Raw genomic sequence first — 23043 nt, 5'->3', positions numbered from 1 at the left:
GTTGGGAAACATTCTTTTTGCCTTTCCACATTACATTCTGAACATCAAGGTATATTTTTTCAAATCCATTTTGCTTTGAAATCACAATCTTCTTTTGTAAAGTACCCTTTAAGAACTGGACCCCCTGTAGGTGGTAGAAGACTGAATAAGGGAAAGAATTCTTATATTCCCCTTTTTTCAAAGAATCATGGACTAGAATTTCTTCCTGTGACCAAACTATCTCCTTTCTCAAAACAAGACATTTTAAAAAGAAAATTAATTTAATGGATTGGCTTTATAGCTTTATTCCATGTCAAAATGAACAGAGATATATTTCTTTTTACTTAGTTATTTGTTTAGGACACATGTCCTAATAAGAGGGAATGGGAGGTTAAAAGGGAAGCAAAATTTTCAAAAACATTACACAGGGGATCAACTCCAAATTGCATTTTATTCTTTAAATTTTTAAATAGGAATCAGACAAGGAGAATGGGAGATGAATCGTGACTTATGCTAAAAAAAAAACAAAAAAAAAACAAACAAACAAACAAACAAAAACACTACAGGAATTCTTGCTCTATTCTTCCTTCTCTTGGCCCCCTAGATTTTTTTTTATCATTAGGCTTTTAAAGTTTTTCATTCTGCTAATCCCACCTATCTCCTTTTCTTCTCAGTCTCTGTATACCTGAATAGCTTTCTGAGCAAGATCTGGTAGAACAGCTTTCTAAAGTTGACCTCTGTCCTTTAGTTTATCCTCCACTCCTTGCCCCGGTTCCTTCCCACAGAACTGGATTGCTCAGTTTAGTTTCCTCTCCGTGAGAACCAGGAAAGGTGGAGAGATTGTAGTGAGCATCCGTCTGAACCAAAACACAAGGTGCATTTTCCCAGGCCACAGGCAACTTTTCCACACAGCTTTGCCCCTTTCCTATACGTTTACTCCCTTACACTTCCTTGTATGGTTCTCTAATACCAACAAAAATAAGGCCAAATGACTTGCTCACTTTCAGAAAAGGCACGTTCACCTTGCCTCAATTAGTTCTATTACTCAATGTTTGCAGCCCACTTTATTCACTGATGATTAAGGGGTGTCCACATTCTGTTACTTCAGCCAGTCACCGCCAACACGGTGAACCACAGAAAATCAAAATGCTGCTGTTTCTAAACAATGACATGACTGTCAGTCATCCCCACAGTGCTTCTTGCCAACTGGGCATAAGTGAATAGTCAGCAGGAAGGGGGGTATCTATTTAATATGGAGGAATATCATTTTACAATACTCTCCCATATGCCCGAGAAGCTAAAATTATCAACTTAATATTAAAGAAAAGATTTCATTAAATAGCAGGATATGTTAGTAAAAATGCCTTCTATACCTATACCATTCATCAAAGGAAGTGTAAATTAGACTCATCTTTGATTAATATTTAGCAATAGTTAGGAATAGCTATACTTTAATAATAATACTTTAATATTAATACTTTATAATAAAAATTAATACCATGCATTTTTAAGTATAAGAACTGGTGATTTCTGCATGCATTATTCTTTATTCAGTTAAAAATAAACAATATGCAAGTATAATACTTAATTGATACATAATTCATTTTGGTAATTTCTATAAATATTTCTATAGAATTAAATCTTCAACTATAAAATGTCACATTGGAAGGTAGCTGCTGAATTCCAGAATTTTGTCCTTTCTCTAGTCCACAAATTTTCCTTAAGGTAGCATTTCCTTCAACTTTACCACAGTCATTTAAATAAAACCATATATATTACATTTTTTAAAAGTCAGCATTTCCTAATAACTTTAAGGCCTGTCTTATAAACAAACCCTTCAGGGAAAGCGTTCTAGCTATCTCCCAAATAACGCTCTGTTCTTTAAAACAAGAAATCAACTTCAAAATCTTCTGTTGGAATTCTTCATTTTAGATTTACATTCACTTATTGGATTTAACGATCCATAACTGGCAGTCTTCAGGGGCCAAGCCTGCTACACTCCCTTTCACTGTGAAATAAAATTTCATGAAACGTGATTTTAAGATGCTCAAGAAAGTTGACTCCATCTCAAGTCAAACCTTATGAAATCATGCTTTTGGCACCTTTCTCTAGTTTCTCAAGCTCCTCCAGGATCTGACAGTTCCAGGACTGCAATACATCATCTGTGTGTGCGCGGGTGGAGGAGGAGAGTGGACAGGAGGGGAGAAGGCAGCACAGGTCCTGCTTCCCATCCCCCCTGGAAGTATAATATTGGAATTTGCTCCAATCACACTAAACCCACCCAGTCAGCAGTCCCTTCAGTGATGGGTGTATTTGTCAAATTACTCCAGAAAGGGCTGAAATTGAGGAAGTTAATTACATATAAAAATTTTTCCAAAGCAACCAGTAAAAAGAAATCACTATTTAGTTGAACATTTTAACACAAAGAAATAACAAAACCCATGTATTCTGTTGAACTTTAGATGTTGAAATAATGTCCAAACATTTTATCATTTGGTTATATAGAACAAAGTTTTTCCTTGAAAGCAAATTGCAAAGTGATTTTTTTTTATTCTAAAAAAATATAAACTCATAGACAACAGTATGGGTGATTACTGGAGGGAAAAGAAAGTTGGGGGAGGTAAAGAGGATAATGGAAGGATAAATGGTGATGGAAGGAGACACCTTGGGATGATGAACACACAATACAATATACAGATGATGTATTATATATTTGTACTCCTGAAACCCATTTAATTTTATTAACCTCTGTGAGCTCTTTCCTTTCTCTAGGATCTCTCCTTTATTTGCCTTAGTTCCCAAGCCTTGACCAACCCCAAACTTCTCTGGCCTGGAGTCTCTACTCATACCAAGGGAGAATATCTCAAAATTTAGCTTGATTTCTACTGTTACCTGCCATGTTAGGCTAATGAAGATTACTTGACTTGAATGGGGGCTTGTCTCTATTCCTTAGAACAGGGGTCCTCAAACTTTTTAAACAGGGGGCCAGTTCACTGTCCCTCAGACCATTGGAGGGCCGGACTATAGTTTAAAAAAAACTATGAACAAATTCCTATGCACACTGCACATATCTTATTTTGAAGTAAAAAAACAAAATGGGAACAAATACAATATTTGTATTTGCATGTGGCCTGCGGGCCATAGTTTGAGGACCCCTGCCTTAGAATGTTCATTGTAACTTGTGTTTCAATTAGAAAGGCTTGAAACCCCAGTAATGCATGTCAAAATGTATGTCAAAATGTAGCCCCCTAAATACAAATGGAACCACTTATACTAAAAGGCAAAAATCTCTCAATTGAGGTATATGACAAAAATTTTTAAATAAAGACACTAAAACAAACAAAATGATCTCCTCTTAGAATATGTCATATCTTTGAAAAATGCTTATGGGCATCTAAGGCACCCTGAAAAAAGTTTGGAGAATATGAATTCCATTTATGAGTGGCTACCCTTTTCCTTGTACAATATTACACACAATTATCACAGTCAAAACACTGGCAAGTGCTCTGAAAATTGTAAAACCAAAGACAGGAGTTTGTTGAGACACTGTTATTATGATTCTCAAAAATATCTAATGGCATGCAAAAATACACACACTTGTACATGAATGCTTATAGCAGCAAGAGGTAGAAACCATACAAATGTCCACCAATGATGCACGGAGAAACAAAATGTGGTACATCCATAAAATGAAATATTATTTATCCATAAAAATAAAAGTACTGATGACACTTTCTACAATGTGGAGGAAATTTAAAAACATTACTGGAGGCCCAGTGCATGAAAACTCATGCACTGGAGGGGGGGTCCCTCAGCCTGGCCTGCCCCCTCTCACAGTCTGGGAGCCCTCAGGGGAAGGTGACGCTCCTTCACACCTCTGCTGCTGCCACTGCTGGCAGCACAAGCCTCGGCCGGCCCTGGGAGGCTGGGGGGCTGAGGAGATTGTGGGACTCTGGCCTTGCTGCATGCCTGCTGCCCTAGCAGGGCTGAGGCGACTGGGCACCACCATCTTGTGGCTGTGGGCACTGCCATCTTTGAGGGTGGAACAGGCAATTAGCATATTCCCTCCTTATTGGCTGTGGGTGCCACCATCTTTGCAACAGCATGAGGGTCAATTACCATATTCCCTCTTTATTAGATAGGATTCTAAGAGAAAAAAGCTAGTCACAAAAGACCACATATCATATGATAACATATGTGTGAAATATCCAGAATAAGCAAATCTATAGGGACAGAAAGTAGATTCATGGTTGCCAGGAGCTGGTAGGATGGATGGAAGTGTGGGGTGGGATATTAGCTAAAGGGTACAGATAAGAGAGTATACAGGTATCAAATTATAATGTGGTACACCTGGAATTTATATAAGTTATTAACCAATGTTACGCCAATAAAAAATTAAAACAAGATAAATAAAGGGTACCGGGTTTCTTTTTGATGTGGTGAAAGCGTTCTAAAATTGACTGTGGGGATAGCTTCCTACAAAAACCCATTGAATTGTATACTTTAAATGGGTAACTTGCATGGTATGTGAATTATATCTCAATGAAAGCTGTTAAACATAAATATGTAAGGGTGGACTGGAAGAGGCGCTGGAGCAGGAATCAGCCCTTTCCTCCCCTCTAATTGGCAGAGTAACGTTGTAAGGCCCTGAGCCTCAACTGTCACATGACGCATAAAATCCCACCCAGCTTTTGCTTCTGTTGCTCCGTAGCACAGGGTTTCCAAAATTTTAATCCAGGCCCCCTTTTGATAAATGTCAAAATCCCATATCCCTTTGTCATTTGCACTTTCCAAAGAAATGACAGGACTAAAATCAAAAGTTAATTCTCAGTAAGCTTTTTTATACTACGTGCACTCGAAATGATTCTGATTATGTCTGTTCTGTCCCCCACCCCGACTTGGCCCTGAGGATGGGAATAGGGCATTGCCAGGTGACCAGCCATGGGGGCTGAGATCTGACATCTTTGGACATGTACAGTTCCTTCAATTAGCTTTTCACCATCCACTACTCCCTGCCCTTTGCAAGTACATATGAACTCTGACCCAAACTAGGGATCAAATAAAGTCAGCCATAGCAGATGTTCTAGGGATATAGGCCAACGAAGTTCCTCAACCAGACAACAACCCTCAAACATACTGGTGTACATTTAAATCAGCATCCTAGAGTAGAAAGAAAACAGTAGACACTTACATATGTTTTTAATCATGGCACATGTCACTTCTCTCCCTAGGCAATATACTATTCTGGAAAACCAGTGACTTGATCAATATTCAGCCAGATCTTTCCAAGGACCCGAAATTCATTTTTGAGCTAAGCTACATTTAGAACCCAAGACCAATAATCCCCACGGGCCTGAAAGAGTTAATGTGTTTGAGAAAGGAAATATCTTTTCCTTCTTCAGAGATGGATCTAATCTTGTGAGGCATTAGGCCCTTTGGTCACATCAGTTAAGAGGGTAAAAAGGAAAAGGGAGCTCTCAAGGATGGGAACCCATTAAGGTTTTTCCGTTTATTTGTTATTGTTCAGGTGTCAAGAGCCCAATAGAGTTCATTATTTCCCATACTAATGGGTCAGGCTGAAAAGCTCTGTAAGAATGGAAATAAATTAAAGAGGAAAATATCAACAATGATGAGGGCACCGAACAGGGGAGCCCTGTATTTGCCAAAGTTGCAGGCACCCATGTTGTTGGACGGTTATGTGTGTGTTTTTCTTTAATGTTCTCTTTCCCCTTAAAAATTAAAACAGGAACAGAATGAAACGCTGAGCATTTACACAAAGCTCTAGGCATTCACACACTGGAGCGAGGCGGCCCGGATCCAAGACAACGTTGGCCCTCAGAAACACTTCCTTCCCCCGCGCCCCTGGCTCCACTCCATTTCTGAGAAAATTGTTTTATTCAACAAAGAGGCAACATTTGCCCCATTTTTTCATGTCGCGGGCTGACTTTTTAACCACTCAGAAATGCTGTTTGTTTTATGTAGGCGCAGCCCGAAGCAAGATGATGATGTAAGTGAGAGGGGAGAGGGGGGTCTCTGTGGGCACAGCGAGGTGCTTCGGTGCTCAATGGTTAATCACCCAACACCAGCCTCAGCAACTGTTGACACAAAATAGGTGGAGATCAGGTCTGTGCAAGCAGAAAATACCAGAAAGGCAAACTGTATGTAAACACACTTAAGACAGATTTGACAAGAATAGACCTAAACCTGAGTTGCTAGGAACCTCTGAATGCCTCAGCTTCAGGGTCCCTCTGGGCGGAGGCTGCTTCCCCTGACAAAGTTTCCTTTCAGAAGAAGAAGAGGAACGCTGGAAACACTAAAATCAGCTTCTAGGAGACAGCGGAGACATTTGTCCCCTTGCTTCACACAGTGTGAGTTCCCAATCTGCTCCTACATGCAGGATTTATGTAACGTAATACAGTTCTTCCATGTATACCTGGAGCGGGGCCAAATGAGAGAGACTGAAATAAAAAAAAAATAAAAAAGAAAAACACAAAAAACCCCAGTGTGTGCATACAACCTCAATTCAAAAAGTTATTTCTCCTGACCTATAAAACGCATGCAAAGAAGCACATGGATAATGCTTAAACAGTCTTTTAATCTTATCTAACTGACACCTGACAACCTATTACTTATAGATTATTAATGCACCCACTAAAAAGTTTGTCATGTACAAAATTACTAGAGGAGAAGATTGAACGCCTGAGGAAAAAACAAATTTTGCTGTGCAGGAACTTCAGAAATTCCGAGGGTATTATCTGTCATGCCCTTCATAGGCTCATAGCACACGGCTAAAAACAACTGATTTGTCTCTATTAGGAGTCCTGAAATGACAGCATACATGGTTTTCATGTCTTGTGATAATGTTTAATTTCAACTAGTTTTTATTTTACCGGGCTTGATTTGCTTCTTTCAGATAAAGAAAAATAACAACTTTTAATTAGTTTTCCTATTTGTCTCTTTATCAAAGGACCTGCTCTTTTTTTCCAGTCCCACTGTAAAGTTGGAATCAGAATCAGTTTCAGAACTAAATTTGCTCCTCTTTGGTTCATATTATCACACAGTCTCACAGTCTGCCATGGTCGGCAAATTGTGGCTCGCGAGCCACATGCGGCTCTTTGGCCCCTTGAGTGTGGCTCTTCCTAAGCCTTAGGAGTACCCTAATTAAGTTAATAACAATGTACCTACCTATATAGTTTAAGTTTAAAAAATTTGGCTCTCAAAAAAAATTTCAATCGTTGTACTGTTGATATTTGGCTCTGTTGACTAATGAGTTTGCCAACCATTGGAGAGCATTAGAGGTGGAAGAGGCTGAGTCCCAGTAATCAGTCCTACCTGACCATGAAGGTGGAGGAAGCTGTTGCCATTGAGATAGAATGACTCAATCAAGGACATGCATCTCATTGGTGAGGAGTGGGGAGAACAGATGACATGTTTTGACTTGAAATGCTCTTTCGCCTAGAAAATCCCTCCCCTTTCTCGTCCTGTGTAAGTTGTATGTTGTCATGAGGTTCACAAGGGAATTTGTCCCTTAGCCACCTGTGGATATGGGCTCTTCCCCTTGACCCTGATACCTCTCAGCCCCCTCACTTCCCATGCTCTCTGTGAGGACATGGGAGTCGGGCCCAGCCCTGCCAGGTCTCATGACATGTAAGGAGTTCTTTCCATTTCTCAGACCAAATGCTTGTGCCAAGACACTGAAGACAACAAATGGGCCTTAATTAGGACTTGCAGCCAGTCCTGCTAATCTACACACCATGTTCAACGTCAACCACCCAGCCACTGGTCCCACTGCCTTGAAAGGGGTCACAGGTATACAGAAGCACAGGGCCCATGACGGTACATCAGTCTCCCAACTCACTGGACTCTGGGCCTCCCTTGAACCCCAGCCCTAAACGGTCCTGAAAAACACCCTCAGGTGGTACCGACTCTCAACTCACTGGCTTTGAATGCGGGCGGAAGGAGACAGCGGCTACACAAAACAGGACTTGGATTTCAGGTCCAGCTCCCTACCTCCTGCTCCTTCCCATTTGTCTTCTGGCCTACACTCAAGGTCCCCTGGAAGAAGGGCAGGCCTTTTGCACCCAACAGAGGGCTGACACCCACCCCTTGCTCAAGGGTTTCCATCCTTCACAATATAAGGATGAGATTTAACATGGGGTGGGGAGAGGGGGGCTTCTGAGTGAATTTGTGGCATGAAACTTATAACAAACTCTACTTAACAGAGTCATTTTCAAAGAGGATTGTTTGTTGTACATTTTTAAAATCTGCACACAAAAGCAGTGTCTCCGTTGAACTCCTAAGACTCTCTGACATGACAATACCTGAAGGTTTCTAAATTCACAGCTCTTTTCCCTGCGAGCTATTTGCTCAGCTTTCCCAACAACACCCTGCCTGCCTGGCCCCGCGCCAGCTCTGTCTCAGGCAATATGCAAGCTAAACATTTTTTGACTGATTTCAATATTTTCTTATGAGCAACTAGACAGTATTTTATCTAGTGAGTATTACTGATTGCTATAATCTAAGCCCGGAGTGAGCGCCTGTAAAGGTAATATTATTAGAATTGACACTCAAGGTGAAAAGCTTAGCACTTAACTGTGGCTGGAAGAACAACAACCCATTCCAAAATGTTCTGGAGGGTTTTCATATTTATATCTCCTTCTGCTCCTTCCTTTAAGGATACTGCACCTGTTACTCCATTGATCTATTACGAAATCTACCTTAAATGTAGGTTACACTTAAATTCTCAAGGGAAAATGTTAAGTCACCTGTTTAATAAAATTACCTTTTGTGTGTGAAGTTGTGCCATCCCTAGGTAATTCCTAGGCAAGGGAAATCAGTCCACACCCGTACACCCCGCTCTTTCATTCTGTAGCCGAATAACAAACGAGTGGCCCAGTACCCCTTGCACGGTGCCCTGTTTCTTTTACATCTGTTTCTCCTGCTTTTGTGTCATGCCTCTGTTTAGCTTTATTGACAAAACAATCTGTGGCTAATGTTTAAACAACATCTGTAAGATGTATTATTAAATTACGTTCGGAGAAAAAACAGAGCAATTCTATGAAACCCTATGACCCCCTATTGATTTTTAGATCACAGAAGTTGAAAGGATAATTTGTGAATGTTTTAACATTTACATCTGTGCAGGTACCTATATTTATAGGATCTTTGATTACTTATAAAAGTATTTGCTCCATGATTACCATAACTCAGAAAGAAACCTGACCTTTACCAGTTGAATCTGTTTATAATAATAAGGGAGATCCTATTTTTAAAAAAGTAAGTTTACATTTTTACCTGCCAGTGGCATAAATCTCTAGGGATAACATACGTTTCCCCCCAACTAGGAATGAATGGGAAGTGATGCCTGAATGCTTTGCAGTTCTGCAGGCAATAAATGAAGCAACTAGGAAACTCTGGTGCGTGTACTCAACCTGAGACCGGTAGTGCTGAGATACTTCTGTGAAGTGTCACTTCGGATGACAGGATGCTCCCTGGGATTGTATGCACCTGACCGCTGGACAGTGGTTTTTCTCTCCACGTACATACTGTATTTCACATACATTATATGACTTGCACCCTAAAATCTGTATTGCCTTCTTAGAGGGTATAGGAATATTCATTCTACTTAAGCCTTAACGGGAAAATGTTGGGATGAGAAGTAGTAAACAAAGAAATGTAAAATGTATTCAGCGCACCCTCGGCTAGAACTCTGCTGAGGCATCCGGCAAATAAGCTACAATCACAGGCACATGTTTTCATCACGTGCAATTCCCAGGTCTACAACACTGCTGTGAAAACATATAAGGCAGTTTTCATGTGACCATTCTACACTCACATTCTCAACAGAAAGAAATAAAGTTGGTCTGAAGAAAAAAGAACCAAGTATTAACTGTGTATGTGTGTGGAGTGTGTGTGTGTGTGTGTGTGTGTGTGTGTGGCTCTCTCCTGTTGCTTCTTCTACCCTAAGTCCTTCCTTTGTTTCACTGTCCCCACCTGTAATAAACATACTCTCAAAATCACCTGGGCTTGTACTATGCAATCTTTCCTGCACAAAGTGAAGAACCCACACACTACAGGCCAGCCAAGGCAGACCCACAGCTGGCCCGGTCCTTATCTGGTGATATGTATGTGTTTTCTTTAAAGTTCTACCTAAACCGTTAAAGACTCAAACAACCATCTAATCTCAAATTTTGAGAAGGTTCTGTTTAAATGATTACAACATTCAACATATGAGTAATATGTTTTCACTGCTGATACAACACAACAACAATGAAAAAACAAGAGGACAAAACCGCAGATGCTATTATTTATCATTTTTGGATCAAACCATAATGGGGAGTGAGGCAGCAAAGAAAGAAGAATACACAAATTTATAGCATATACTATATTTCTAAAATTAGTATGCTTCAAGTGTAAGTGTATCACAGCATGCTAGATGGAAATATTTAGGCAATTAGTTATGGAAGTTGATATTTAAAAAGCATGCAGTTACCTCAAATACTTAGATAATTTAGGTAAAAAAAAATATTTTAACCCAAATTATTTGCGTTATTGTCTGAATTCTCAAAAAAATTATTGGCACAGACTTGTCCCATGATGTCTCACCTAATAAATTTAATACATTTCACATTCCATCCTAGGTCCCAATTCCTATAAGTACTAATACCAGTCATTTTCAGGTTCCTCCTCTCTGTGTTCATTCTGGCAGGTAAACCCAATATAAAAATTATAACAGCTAGTCCTTTTAATTCAAAGTTTCTCTTAATCAAATCTGTTTCCTTTTAAATTTAGATTACTGTTGAAATTATCCCTGTTCTCGTCTTCCCCCAAACACCATATGCTTTGACCTTAGTTAGCCAAGGCCGATAGTATATATCACCTATGTCAGTTAAATAAACATAGAATCAGGTCAGCAATGAGAAGAAAGAACCATTACAATGCACCCAACTTTTTTTCATCTCATTTTTCAGTTAAAACCTAACTTATGGCTGCGTTGGCCAGGGTTTCTATGACAAGCTAACAACCAGACATGCATTTATATTTTTCACTTTCAGACTGTGTGTTTTCATACATCATGTTGCTGCCAATAATTATGACTGATCTGCACCCAACCTGCCCTTCAGCATTTTATTAAATCTCTTCAATGGTGACTCATAGTTTGTACAAAATGTACATGTGTGTTAACAAGTTTTAAGAAATCCAGGAAGGAAGACAGATTTTTAAATGTTGTGGCTAAATGAAGTGAAAGGGAATGAAGATTCTTTTCAAAAATTGTTATTTCCCGGAGGAAATAACTTGAGCTTGATGCTCAATACAGGAAAAATGTTTACAAGCTCTCAGAAAAGCTTTGTGTGATTTGTATTATGATAGAGTAAAATGAAAACAATTTTACTGCAGTGGTTATGCTCCTGTTTAGTCTTTAGGTAATCCTAGTGTGAGTACCATCTGGGTTATCCCAGGGTTTTTTGCATCATATTTCCTACCCAAACCCTAAAGAAAAAGAAATCTGTTATCAGCTCCTCAACAGAAAGTGTGGGTGGAATTAATAAACAGTTAAAAAATCAAATCAAACATGGGAATGTCATTATTCACCCAACATAAGAGAAGCAATATCTCTTGTAATGTTGAGTTAGCTGAGGGGAATTCTCTACCACAAACCAAGTTGTTAGAGTTGGAACAGTGGCCAAATCCGAAGCAATGAAGTGCAAGCAAAAGTCACTGCTAACTCCATGTAGAAGTAGAGAGACCACGTGCACAGACACAGGGCCACTTGGGAACGAACTGTGCTCATGTCCCGAGTAACTAAGTACCTGCGCAGAATTGAGTAGCAGGGTGGAGTTTAGGGTAAAGTTTACATATACTTTGAAAAATTATCATATGTTATGTAGCGTCACGTTTTTAAGATCCTTTCCCCCCTTTCTAATTGCAAAACTGAAGCAGTCAGATTGTGATCACTGTGCCTAGAATCTAAGGAAATAACAATTGCATGCGGCTTGGTTTGCGGGAATGCCTGCCTGCCCCGGCATCTACAGGAATAGCCATAAGTCTGTCCACCTGTAGAAAGCAACTTGTCTTGGAATTTGGTCTCTGGTAACAATGTGTGTTTATGGATGAAGTTTGCTAGCAACACCGAGAAGGAAGAGAGATGGCATGTGTGATAGATCCCTGAATGGCAGAGCTTTGCCTTCTCTAATTAGAGCTCGCCCTGCCACTCCTTGGCCCTTGAATGGGAACGTTTCCCAGGGAAATATGATAATTATGCAGCCTCCATTGTATTAAAATTGCCTCCTCATCAGCTTAACCTGGAAACTATATATGAATTTAGGTGTGCATGCAAAATTGATGGTCTACCTTATACTAACTTCCAAAACAAGTTGAAAGACTACATTCAAATACATACTATCAACAGTCTTGAAAATTTATACACAAGAGCAGGTAAAAATAAACCAACCAAAAAACCTCAGCAGCAACACAACTCCTAGCAACACATCTCGGTACAGCGTGTCTTCTGTTGGTTCCCTAACCACTTGGCTAAAAGGGCTGCAAAAAATTGATCTCCCAAGGCTGCAGTGAGGTCAGAGAAATTGATAACCCTGACAAGCACAGCTTATGTGAGTCTGTCTGTGTCTTGAAGATAGTGCACTTTGTAAATTAATCCTCCAAAGGCAAATATATTGTAAGGAGCTTGTTATCTCTAAAATACTAAATTGAAGAATACATGGAATTATATTGACAGAAATCACATTCTCTGTAATGGAGTTTAATATATCTGAAATCTCTCCCAAAGGCTCCCAGGCTCTCTAACAGAGAGAAGGGTCTGTTAATAGAGGTGCAATGGACATCAAGAACGAATTTATTCACCAAAATGGATTAGGCCATGTAATCAGAGATTCAGTAATATCAATCTTTGACACTTATTGAACAGAAAGAAACACTTCTGTCTGCAAACTGGCACTCCCAGTTCTCTGCTTTCCCCAACCAGGCTTTGGGCCTTTTCTGGATTTTACTTCAAAGAGGATAAGGTTTCCCCCATCATAAACACTAATCTAAAAATATTAGGACAATTAATTAGATACACTTCGTTTCAGAGGATATTGGGTTTCAATACCCTTCAAATATGACACTAGCTCTGGGTGACGATGGGAGCCTGGCTTTCAGCACACTCACAAAGGGTAATAAATCCTGCTCTCTCAAAGCCTCCCCGCATACACCACACACTAAGCCAGAATATTGTTGGCTGATTCTTGGTACATAATCTCAGCTTCTCCCCACATCGGGAATTTACACATTTATTTACACAGTTCCAAAGCGCATCATGTTTTGAACAGCTTCAAAGTAGAAACAAGTAATTTCTCCTTTTCCAAAGACAGGAGATAAGAGGAAAAAAAGGAGGGGGTGTCCCTTGAATGCACAGCCCTAACAAAATCTAACTAAATTTAGTGATTCTATGAATTGAAAACCTGATCGATATGTGATGGTGGATTTTCTTGTTTCATAGAAAATAGGATGGTTTTACTCTTTCAATCGATTTTCCTGAAAAGGGGGGCGAAGGGAGCCATAGAGAGGGATAGGCTCACAGAGCCATCGTGAAGGTGAATTAAACACTGACTTAGACGATGCCTAGCAAGTGACGGTTAATAAAGGAGGAAGCGATGCATTGCTTTCTTTTCCATATTAGCAGAGACTCTCACCCATCACTCCAAAGCTTGTTTTCACTTTTGGATCGGACAAGCCACCAGGGAAAACAGCTGACGTGGGTGTGTCTTCTTAATGCAAAACCTGAGGGGCAGGTCGCCAGAGGGGGAAGCAGATTGTGTGCAAACACAAAACCAAAGGACTTACCAATTGTTCACTTGAAGGATGGTGAGTCCCGTGTCTTGTGCCAACTGCTTTTTCTGTTCTTCAGAAGGGTAAGGGTGCTGGAAGAGAACAAAACAGATAGGTGTGTGCGCGTGTACTGTGGGCAGAGAAGGTCGTGCACATCCCATGCCGGGTGCCACGGCAGGGGCCAGGAATTCAATAATACACAGATATGCTCTTTAAACAGGAGACGTGTACGTCAAGCAATATTTAGGCTATTTGTCAATAACCTAAGTGTCTAGCGAAGTCTAATTAAAGGTAAAAATGCTGAGGTGTGTCACTCTTATTAATGGAATACTACATCATCTAATTAATGGCAGTAAAAGACAGCCAATTACAAAGATTAGTGAAGTGTATAAATAGCTCCTTAGGATACTTGCAGAACCTTGATACTGAGTTTACCCTTTAGCAGGTTTATTTGCTGCAAACATGGAAAGTTCAGTATGGTCTTCACTGTATTTTATAGGATAAAAATCAAGACAAGCCCTTTGGACCATATACAATTGTATATGCCTTGATGGAATATTTTTATTAGAACCATGGACTCCCAAAGCAGAACCTTTTGGACCAACCATCTCAGCTAAGGCCTCCAGCAACTAAGCACTTTGATAGCATGACAGACTCCCTCCAAATACCATATTGCTGGATGCAAATATCAAAATTAAAGTGGGTGCATTTTTAATCCACTGTTCCTCTGAGCTATTCTGAGAAGCACAAACAAACTCACTTCAACCAAAGTTTGTTTCCCTATCTGAATGTCAACACATGCTGGGATTCTGAACATAGGCCAATATAAGGTCAAAGACCAGCATAGTTTGCATGCTATGAACAAGCCCAGCTATGCTCCTCATAAAACAGGATAAAAAAGCATTACAGGATTAGATAATAAAGCGAAATCCGTACCTTCTTGTAAGAATGTTTGGAATTCTACTGAAATGAGTTTGGGCACAAATACATTTTGCTCAATAATCAACTATATCTGAATCGGAAATATACATTCCTACAGCCTGGGGCAGGAGCTGAGGACACGGTGTGCAACTATGGAGACATTGCCTAGTTTGAAACACTGCATTCTAGTAAACTCTCCCGAGATAAAAACTGTTCTGGTAGTCAACAGCCTATTCTCTTACGGGTGGGAAAGGGCACCCCTAACTCTCAATTTAACTGTCTGTGCCACAGGAAACTGAATTCTGGTCTATTGAATGTTAATTAACATAGCTTTTAATCTCATTAATAATGCCTGATTAGATGCTAAGAAGGCTCGTTAATGACCACTTTAATGCTCTTATATGCACCTTTGAATATGTTCTCTATCTATACACCTGGGATTCGTTGGCGGAGGGCAGAGATGTAGCAATTTTTCCCATAAGCATTGTCTTTGATTGTCACTTAATCAATAAATACACAATTAGAATAAGGCTTTGCTTTCATGGAATATAGTTCCTTTCTCTAAAGAGCTCCAAGTATATTAGAGACAAGATGGTAATTAATCCCCATTATATCCCTTTGGGGGACATAAATGGAATCGATTGTCCCTCCTGTTTTACAGGTGAGGATACTGACCAGGGGAAGAGATGGTCAGCAGCCACACCACTCAGCGATGTTTCCTGTTTCCCTTCCAGGGTCTAAGCTTCACCATGAAAGAGGGATGTGATCTCTACTCCTAGCCCCTGCCCCCTGCCCCCAAGCCTTAGACTGCTTACCAGGGCTCGCTAGGCCTGCCACTCCCCAGCCCTGCCCACCTCTCGGCCTTGGTGGCCTTCTCCTCAGCCCCACCTCAACCCTCCTTTCTATCCTTTCAACACTCAAGCTTGTCCCTACCACTCAGGTCCCTGCTCCAATGTCACCTTCGTGTCTCAACTCAAATGCCAAGCCTTACCCACTCCACTCTCCACCTGCCCACCTGATCACTCTCACACCAGTCTTTTCCTTCTTCCTTAACAGCAAGCACTGCTCTCTCAAACACTTGTTCTGACTACCCGTTTCCTTGGTGTGTCTCTACCCACTCATTTAGCAACTCCAAAGCCCATGCCTTTGTTGTTCACCATTCTCAAATCCCAGACTAGCAGAACAGAAAATCAGTAAATAGTTGTGAAATAAAGGGATATTCACTCAGATGCAACCTCAAAAGGTACAATAAAAATTTCTCAAAGCCCACAAGAGGAATAAACAATGCAATTTGAGATCCATAACACCACTTTCCTTACTTCACTCCTAAAAGTGAGTCAACCCACTCTTTTCAAATAAAAGTATACAAGCCTCATAATAGGCTAAGATCATGTGACAATCTTCCTACTCAACATAGTGCCAATCATCCAGGCAAAAAGCTCATGATTGGATACTGGGCTAAGAGCAATTCTCTGGGCTAAGAGCAATCCTCTACGCCAAGGTTTAAAACATACCTCCCACAGCATAAAGGCTTGCCACACAATGCAAGCAAATGAATCTCTTATCCAATGAATAGAATTAAAGTGGGTATATAGTAGCTCCATGTCAACACTAGTTGAAGAATTGTACTTAGGCGCACATGACCCTATCAGATTGTATGTTATGCTGCCACTCACTGAGACTTTGAACAAGGAACAACTTTTCTAATTCTCAATTTTGTCATCTAAGAGCCATCAAAGTTAAAGGTTACCCAGGCTAGCAATTCTTACAGAATATAAGCCTGATTTTGAAATATGGAAATCTAAGCATCCAGCTATTGGCACTAAGCAGGTCCCTGGATGAAGTCGTTTCTCTCAATGTCACCTTGTTACAACGTTGATGAGATGCTGTGGGAACTTGACTCTTGTTTACATCATCAGTCGATAGTAAAATTGGTTTCGGTATGCTTTATTTTGATGAACGGTTAAGAACCTACTGATGACGTTAAGTGAAAATGTACTGTATTTGCCATATAAAGTGGTAGGCCGATATACACGAGTGGTTTCCCATCTGGAACATTTTCTGTAATTTTTGTATAGTTTTATGGCTCCTATGAAAATCTCTTTCAGTAGAATTAACAAACATGTCAATAGTCTCTCTTTACTATAGCTGGATGGCAGTACCGTTGTTCTGTATTGTTAGTTGTATCTTAATAGTATGACCAGAACTGGATAAAAATTAATATTTATGCCACTTACCTTTAGTTACTTTGAAAATTGAGAATTGTCACAGTCATTTATTTGTGCTGTGTTTTCAAGAATATTTCTGCATGCCTGTTTCTGAGCAAGTTTTAGATCTAGTCTTACAAAGCAAATGGAATTCACATTTTATTTATGCAAGTGGTGTCAGAAAAATTCTCTTTGGATCATTAAAATTACCTGAATCATTACAGCTTCAAAGAGCAATCAGATGGCCCTCAAAGTTTCAGTGCACATTTAGATTGTTTTTCACATCCTGCAGTTTCTGATTTCATAATTTAAATATCATAAAATGAGAAAGTTCTACCCTTTTTTCCCCTCTGTCACTTTTCATGTGATCTGATTTTAAGTAATTGGAACAAACTGTGTCTAATTTCATGCAGCATAATTGCTAGGCAGCCTCAAGCTATGGAGACCCAGCACTCTGTCTCCATTAAACCATTTTCAGTTGTTCAGGATATATATTTTTTAATAAAAATGAATAAGCCTGGACAAGATTAAATGTCACAGTAATCTGGTCATTGTTAACAGGGGAAAAAGGGGTATCGATAAAATTCCTACACCCTTGTCTGGGGCAGGTCAACTGCATAGTGTTTTTTCTTCCTCCTAGTCCTTGGCCTTGGGGGTTCCACAAACCTTCAATTCCCTGGAAAAAAATCTATAATTACTAGTATTACATGAAAGCCATGACTTCAGGTACCTAATCTACAGCCAGACAAAAATTCACAAAGAAGTTGGCTTTTTAACTGAAATCCAGTATGTTTAAAAATCTTAAACCCTATGCATCTTTACCAGCTAAGCTTTCTGTGGACAGTAAGAGCTATTCCTTTGTAGACTTAAAAAAAAAAAAAGGCAAAAAACCAACATGCCACAGGCAAGGCTGCTCTACAACATTCAAAGCCCCCGTGCATTCCACCCAGGGCCAGTGAGGCCATAAGATGGGCAAAGGTAGACATCATTTTACAAAAGAGATAAAGACAAGTGCCATTTTAGGAAGAAAATGGGAATTTCATTCCAAACCATTGTGACTAAGGGGTTAGGTCACCCCTTGCCATTCCCCTGAACACCTCTGTTATTATTGCACCTGAATGGCAAGGACACTAATTTAAGAGAGATCAGGAGGTTCTTGTGAAGGAAAGACGGATGGCACTTGCCAGATACAGCAATCAACCTAATCACTTGGGGATATCAGAGCAAATTTGACCATTCCGATAGACAGGGACAGGAGGCCTCACCTTTGTTGTGTACATTAGCCTCATGCCATTATCTCTTAAAAGCTTAATTATTTGCAAACAATTGATCAAGATGGGAATTTGAGAAAGGATATGCAAGGGCCACTGGGAGAACGGCAAGGCATTAAGAGAGCAAACGAAATTACCGTTAGATCTTACAATAAGAATTAACGATTGAGCCGGGAGAGCTAGGCTGTGCGGTAGCTGCAAGGGTTCTTTCTCGAGTGTTTCCCATTTGATCTGCATTAACACCTCAGGAATGAGTGAAAGCCATAAAACAGTGATTATGTATGGGTAGAGCTGACCCTCGTTCCCGGCATTAAACCTGCACACAAGTATGAGGCTGGCTCCGCCGAGGAGAGAAGAGCTGCTGGACTCAAAGGGAAGAGAAGTGGCTTGTGGGTACTGGAACCCCAGCTAAAGGAAACGACTCACAGGATGGTCATCTCGATTTCAGTAATCAACACCCTGACTTCCCCTTTCCAGTGTCCGTCTCTCGCTGAAACAGTAATTGTCTGCCACTCTTCATGTGTTTCTGGATCTGCATGGCGACGTCTGATACTGACCCAGGACAGCAGTGATGGCTTAGAAACCCCATCAAAGAGTAAAATGATTTCTGGAATGTATGTCCTGTGTAGTGGGAATCAAGAATGTCTGAAAGAAAAAAAATCTACATATGCCTTCTTGTCAAAGTTAGGTCGGAACTGTCATTGTATCAGCCCCAAAGAATAGAAAGTGACAAAGAAAATGACAACTTTCTAAAGAAAGTTCTCTCTGCACAATTCCAGTTTTATTTCTTGCGGTTGGGATCGGGGAGGGGCGATTCTGATGTTAGTTGTCTGGTATTTACAAGTTTATACTACGCTGGAAGAAAACGGATTTATTTGAACAATCAAGCAGACTCTTTGGGATGAGCGTCAGTGGGAAAAGGGAAACTCTTGAGTACACACAGATGAAAAATGTCCAGCCTTATATCTTAACAGTATCCTTGACCAAATGTACCCCTTTCATCAAAGGTTCCACCCTGACTGCAAATGTGGATGCCAAGACAGTGATGAACTTTATCTTATCTACCCTGGTAACCAAGTTTCAATAAGGTTCCCTCCCTCGCTGCCTTGCCCACTCTAACCGCGCAGTGTAATGGCAGTAGAAAATTTGAAAATAATCCTGTACAGAGCTCGCTGGTGAGATAATGGAAGGCTACGCTGCCCCTTCTCAAGCCTCAGATTAGTAATTTCTTGTGACACGGAACTGCCTCTAGACCGACACTGCAAAACAGCCATAACAAAGCAATAGAGGTGGAAGCAATTTTCAAGCAAAATGTTACATGCTATACTTTAAAAGGTATAGGAATAGGTACCCGGGGAGCTGATCTAACAGGAGGAATTATGGCAACTGTCCAATATAACCCTTATCAAGGCAGTTTTCTGTTGCTTGGCTGAATATGTTGGAGGAACAATTTCGGAACTTCTTTTATCCTTTTTCCTCCAGCCCTTTGCCTCCTCCACAGCTAAGTTTAATGCATTAATATAAGTTGACCTTGAGCTAAACTCTGGTATGTGATGGAGAGATACTCCCTTTAAGACACAAAAAGAAAAAAAAAATCCACCATATGGCTTTTAACCATTAGCTCTCTGTGTTCTTTTAAAACTTCTCCTGAGTTTTTGTCACTGGGGAATATTGCGGATCTAAATGAAAACAACCAGCTAGCTATGTATGTGACCTTGAAGACCATAAACAGAAACTTGCTAACCAAATATATTTATATTTGTTTTAACATAAAAAATTTTTTTTTTTGCCTACAAAAACTTCTCCCACTTTAAACAAACTTGCGGCCATGTTCCCCCTACACATTGACTATGAATAGCTTACACTGTGGCAATCACATTGATCTAGGATACTCTTTCCTTTTAAAAAAATCCATAATGCTTCCCTATTGTCTTCCAGCTTTATGAATTAGTTTTACTGTTTCGGTGAATGCTTTTTTGTCTTCTGACTGCACATTATCAAAGAGACACTTTGTGCCTCCCATTTGCATTACAAAAGCAGTGCGCTGTGCAGTCGGAGAACACAGCCTGAATGCATAGCAGTGGAGTCCTGCATCCTCACACGCTGGCAGCCAAAGAACTGTGGGGTGGCACTGGCTAAAGCCAAACGTGTCTGGAGCACCATGAAGGAAGTCACAGGATTCCCACCTGCTTTCTTCAACCTCCACCAACGCTCCCTGATTGCCTAGCTGCTCAGACTCAAATGCGCCCCATTGAGCACTCAGCACTTGCTTTTTCTGAAGCCCAGTCAAACCATTTTCCAGACAATCTCTCTGATTTCCTGTGTATCCAGCAGTGGTTTAAGAAGTTGCTAGTGGAGGTGTGCAGGTAGGGAAGTCAAGGGAGAATCTCTAAACTTGGTCTTATTGAGTGAAAGTGACATCAGTGTGGAAGGAAACATGGGACAATGGGTAATATTCCCTAGCGATCTTCACTTTTGCACGAATGAGACTATCTTTATAATGCACGGCAGTGAAAACATTGTTTCACAGTCAATTTAAGAGGCAAATACTACAGTGCCTCGCTTGTCTTACCTATTTGATCCTTTAATTTCTTGTAAATATCAATTATGTACAAAATAAAAACACTAAATTAAAAAAAGACAAATGCTTATATTAAAGGATTTCATAGTCCTTTGTATTGGGAACTTCTTTCAAAGTTGCTTGCAATTCTAAAATAATAACAATGTTTTCGATCTATTCTTTATTAGCCATATATATGTTACAGGAATATTTTTAAGTATATGCATTAAAGACATAAAATTTTGACTCTAAATTAGCAATTCCTTATATCCTCCTCCTAAAGGTATTAAAATTCATAAAGAGTGCTAAAATTATTTTGAAGAGTTATGATTATTAATGAACTCTTTGAATATTAATTCTCTTAGTGGAAGACCGTGGCTATAAAAGGAAATACAAAAAGACCAATAAGAAAAACCGATGGGAGGAGTCGGGCGTTGGGGGTGGGAATGGAGGAGAAAGCTCAAGCTTCTTTGAATCATTTAAAAAATAGCTCATTTGAACTCTTCCTGCTTGTCAGTAGGACAAACGCATTACATACATTATCTGATGTACTCTTGGTGACTAGGCTTGGTTCCATTTCACAGATGAAGAAGCTGAGGCTTGGCTCAGTGAGAAAACACGCACAGGGGCTCACAGCTCCTTAGGTATGGGGCCAGGTCTGCCCTCCCCTGAGTCTCTTCACTTGGCTACACTCTCACTGATGTTTCTTTCCCATTTTTCCATTCCCTTTTATAAGTTAAACATTTTAAAATCAAAATATAAGACAATGGAGCATGAATAAACAAAGTTATGAATTGTGGAGAGCAGGGACTGGGTGTTTCTCTGCAATTCTAACAGCCTGGATCCAGGAGAAAGTTGCGGATCCCACCCATCACCCTGGGGGGCAAACATCAAAGGGCAGGGATGGAGCTGAAGGGTGGAAGGTGGTTTACCAGAATCTCACCTCAAATTCTGCCCCCAGCATCCATCCAATGGGACTTTATTAATTACAGCTTAGCAATATTAGCAGGAGTGGTAGAAGTCATAATGGTAACATGTATTAAGAAATAATGGAGATCTACCAGGCATTTTCCCAAATACTTCACATGTGTGAACTCATTTAATCTTCACAGAAACTTTAGGAGGCAGACACAACTATTATACCCATTTTACAGATAAGGAAACTGGGGCACAGAAAGGACAAATAACTTTCTGAAGTTCATACAGCTGGTAAGTCGTGGAGCTGGGATTTGACACTTGGTGGTAAGATACCAGTTGGAAAAACTCACTTCCAAACTATTTTGTCTTCTAAATGATGGGCAATCCCATTCATTCTTGATGAGTTAATTATGAATATCTCTGATGGTTACTACTCACTTTATGAAGAAGCTATTACCTCAATGTGTGTGCATGTCTTTTATTTCTACAAGTCAGCTCTGTTAATGGAAGCAGTAGTAGATTTTGCCACAAGATACAAAACTCAGTGAGAACTAATACACCCATCACTTTATTACTGTTTATAGCATTGCTTAAAAACGGAGCAATGATGGAGGTTATATACAAGAACTCTCTTGAAGGTTCATAGAATCAAATACCTGCTATTCCATCCAGCTACACTACAATTTGCCTTAAAATGTCTGCTTTGAAATAAATTGTTGTGGGGTTTTCTTGCCAATTACTTTCATTTCTATGTGGCTCTTAGTCAAAGATGAGTTAAATTACAACTGGAACCATTTCATTTTAGTAAAATACTAATAAAAGCGCACGAATGCTATTCACAATGCAACTGGCCCAGTCCTGTGCCCAATAAACATTGGTTGTCTGAATGAACGAGTGCTATTGAAGTTAGAGACACCCAACTGCCTCAACTAGCATTTGTAAATAGATGACTTTAGATATACATCAGAAAACTAGCAGCACCGTTTCAACAACTGTTCAACTTTCTCACTCACTTCTACAAATCCCCCAACAGTTCAGACTGCATTTACTTTATTTAACTGTCATGTATAGAATGCCTACCCTGTGCCAGGCAGTGCTCTCAGTATTTATTCGCTCATTTAATCCTTACATCAGTTCTTTGAGGTGAGTGTATTTACCTTTAAGTTACAGATGAGGAAACTGAGGTACAGGGTCTAAGTTACTTGCAAGTAGGATGGAGCTGGGAGTTGACTCTAAGAAGTTCCGCAGCCCCTGATGCTCTTAATTACTGTCATTATTTGTCTTTCTCAGCAGGTATAATTCCCCCAAAAGTTTCTCCATAATCAACTCTATGTTGTTATTGGGTTTATTTGTTGCAAAA

At 40.0% G+C, this 23043-nt stretch overlaps 1 protein-coding gene across 3 annotated transcripts in view; it reads right to left on the bottom strand.

The window, feature by feature from the left end:
• Nucleotides 1–23043, bottom strand: part of MEIS1 (Meis homeobox 1) — a 134088-nt gene that overhangs the window by 10843 nt on the left and 100202 nt on the right. For all 3 annotated transcript variants that reach the window (XR_011473175.1, XM_070429359.1, XM_070429360.1), the window contains exon 9: nucleotides 13822–13898. Coding sequence is in view for 2 of the 3 variants with exons in the window: in XM_070429359.1 (XP_070285460.1) it covers nucleotides 13822–13898 (77 nt within the window). In the remaining variant the exon portion in view is untranslated. The remainder of the gene's footprint in view (nucleotides 1–13821; nucleotides 13899–23043) is intronic.

Source organism: Myotis yumanensis, unplaced genomic scaffold, assembly GCF_028538775.1.
Source record: "Myotis yumanensis isolate MYYU_CA2020_CCGP unplaced genomic scaffold, mMyoYum1.0.hap1 SCAF_11, whole genome shotgun sequence".
Lineage (NCBI taxonomy): Eukaryota > Metazoa > Chordata > Mammalia > Chiroptera > Vespertilionidae > Myotis > Myotis yumanensis.
This window is presented reverse-complemented; position numbering and strand designations above follow the sequence as displayed.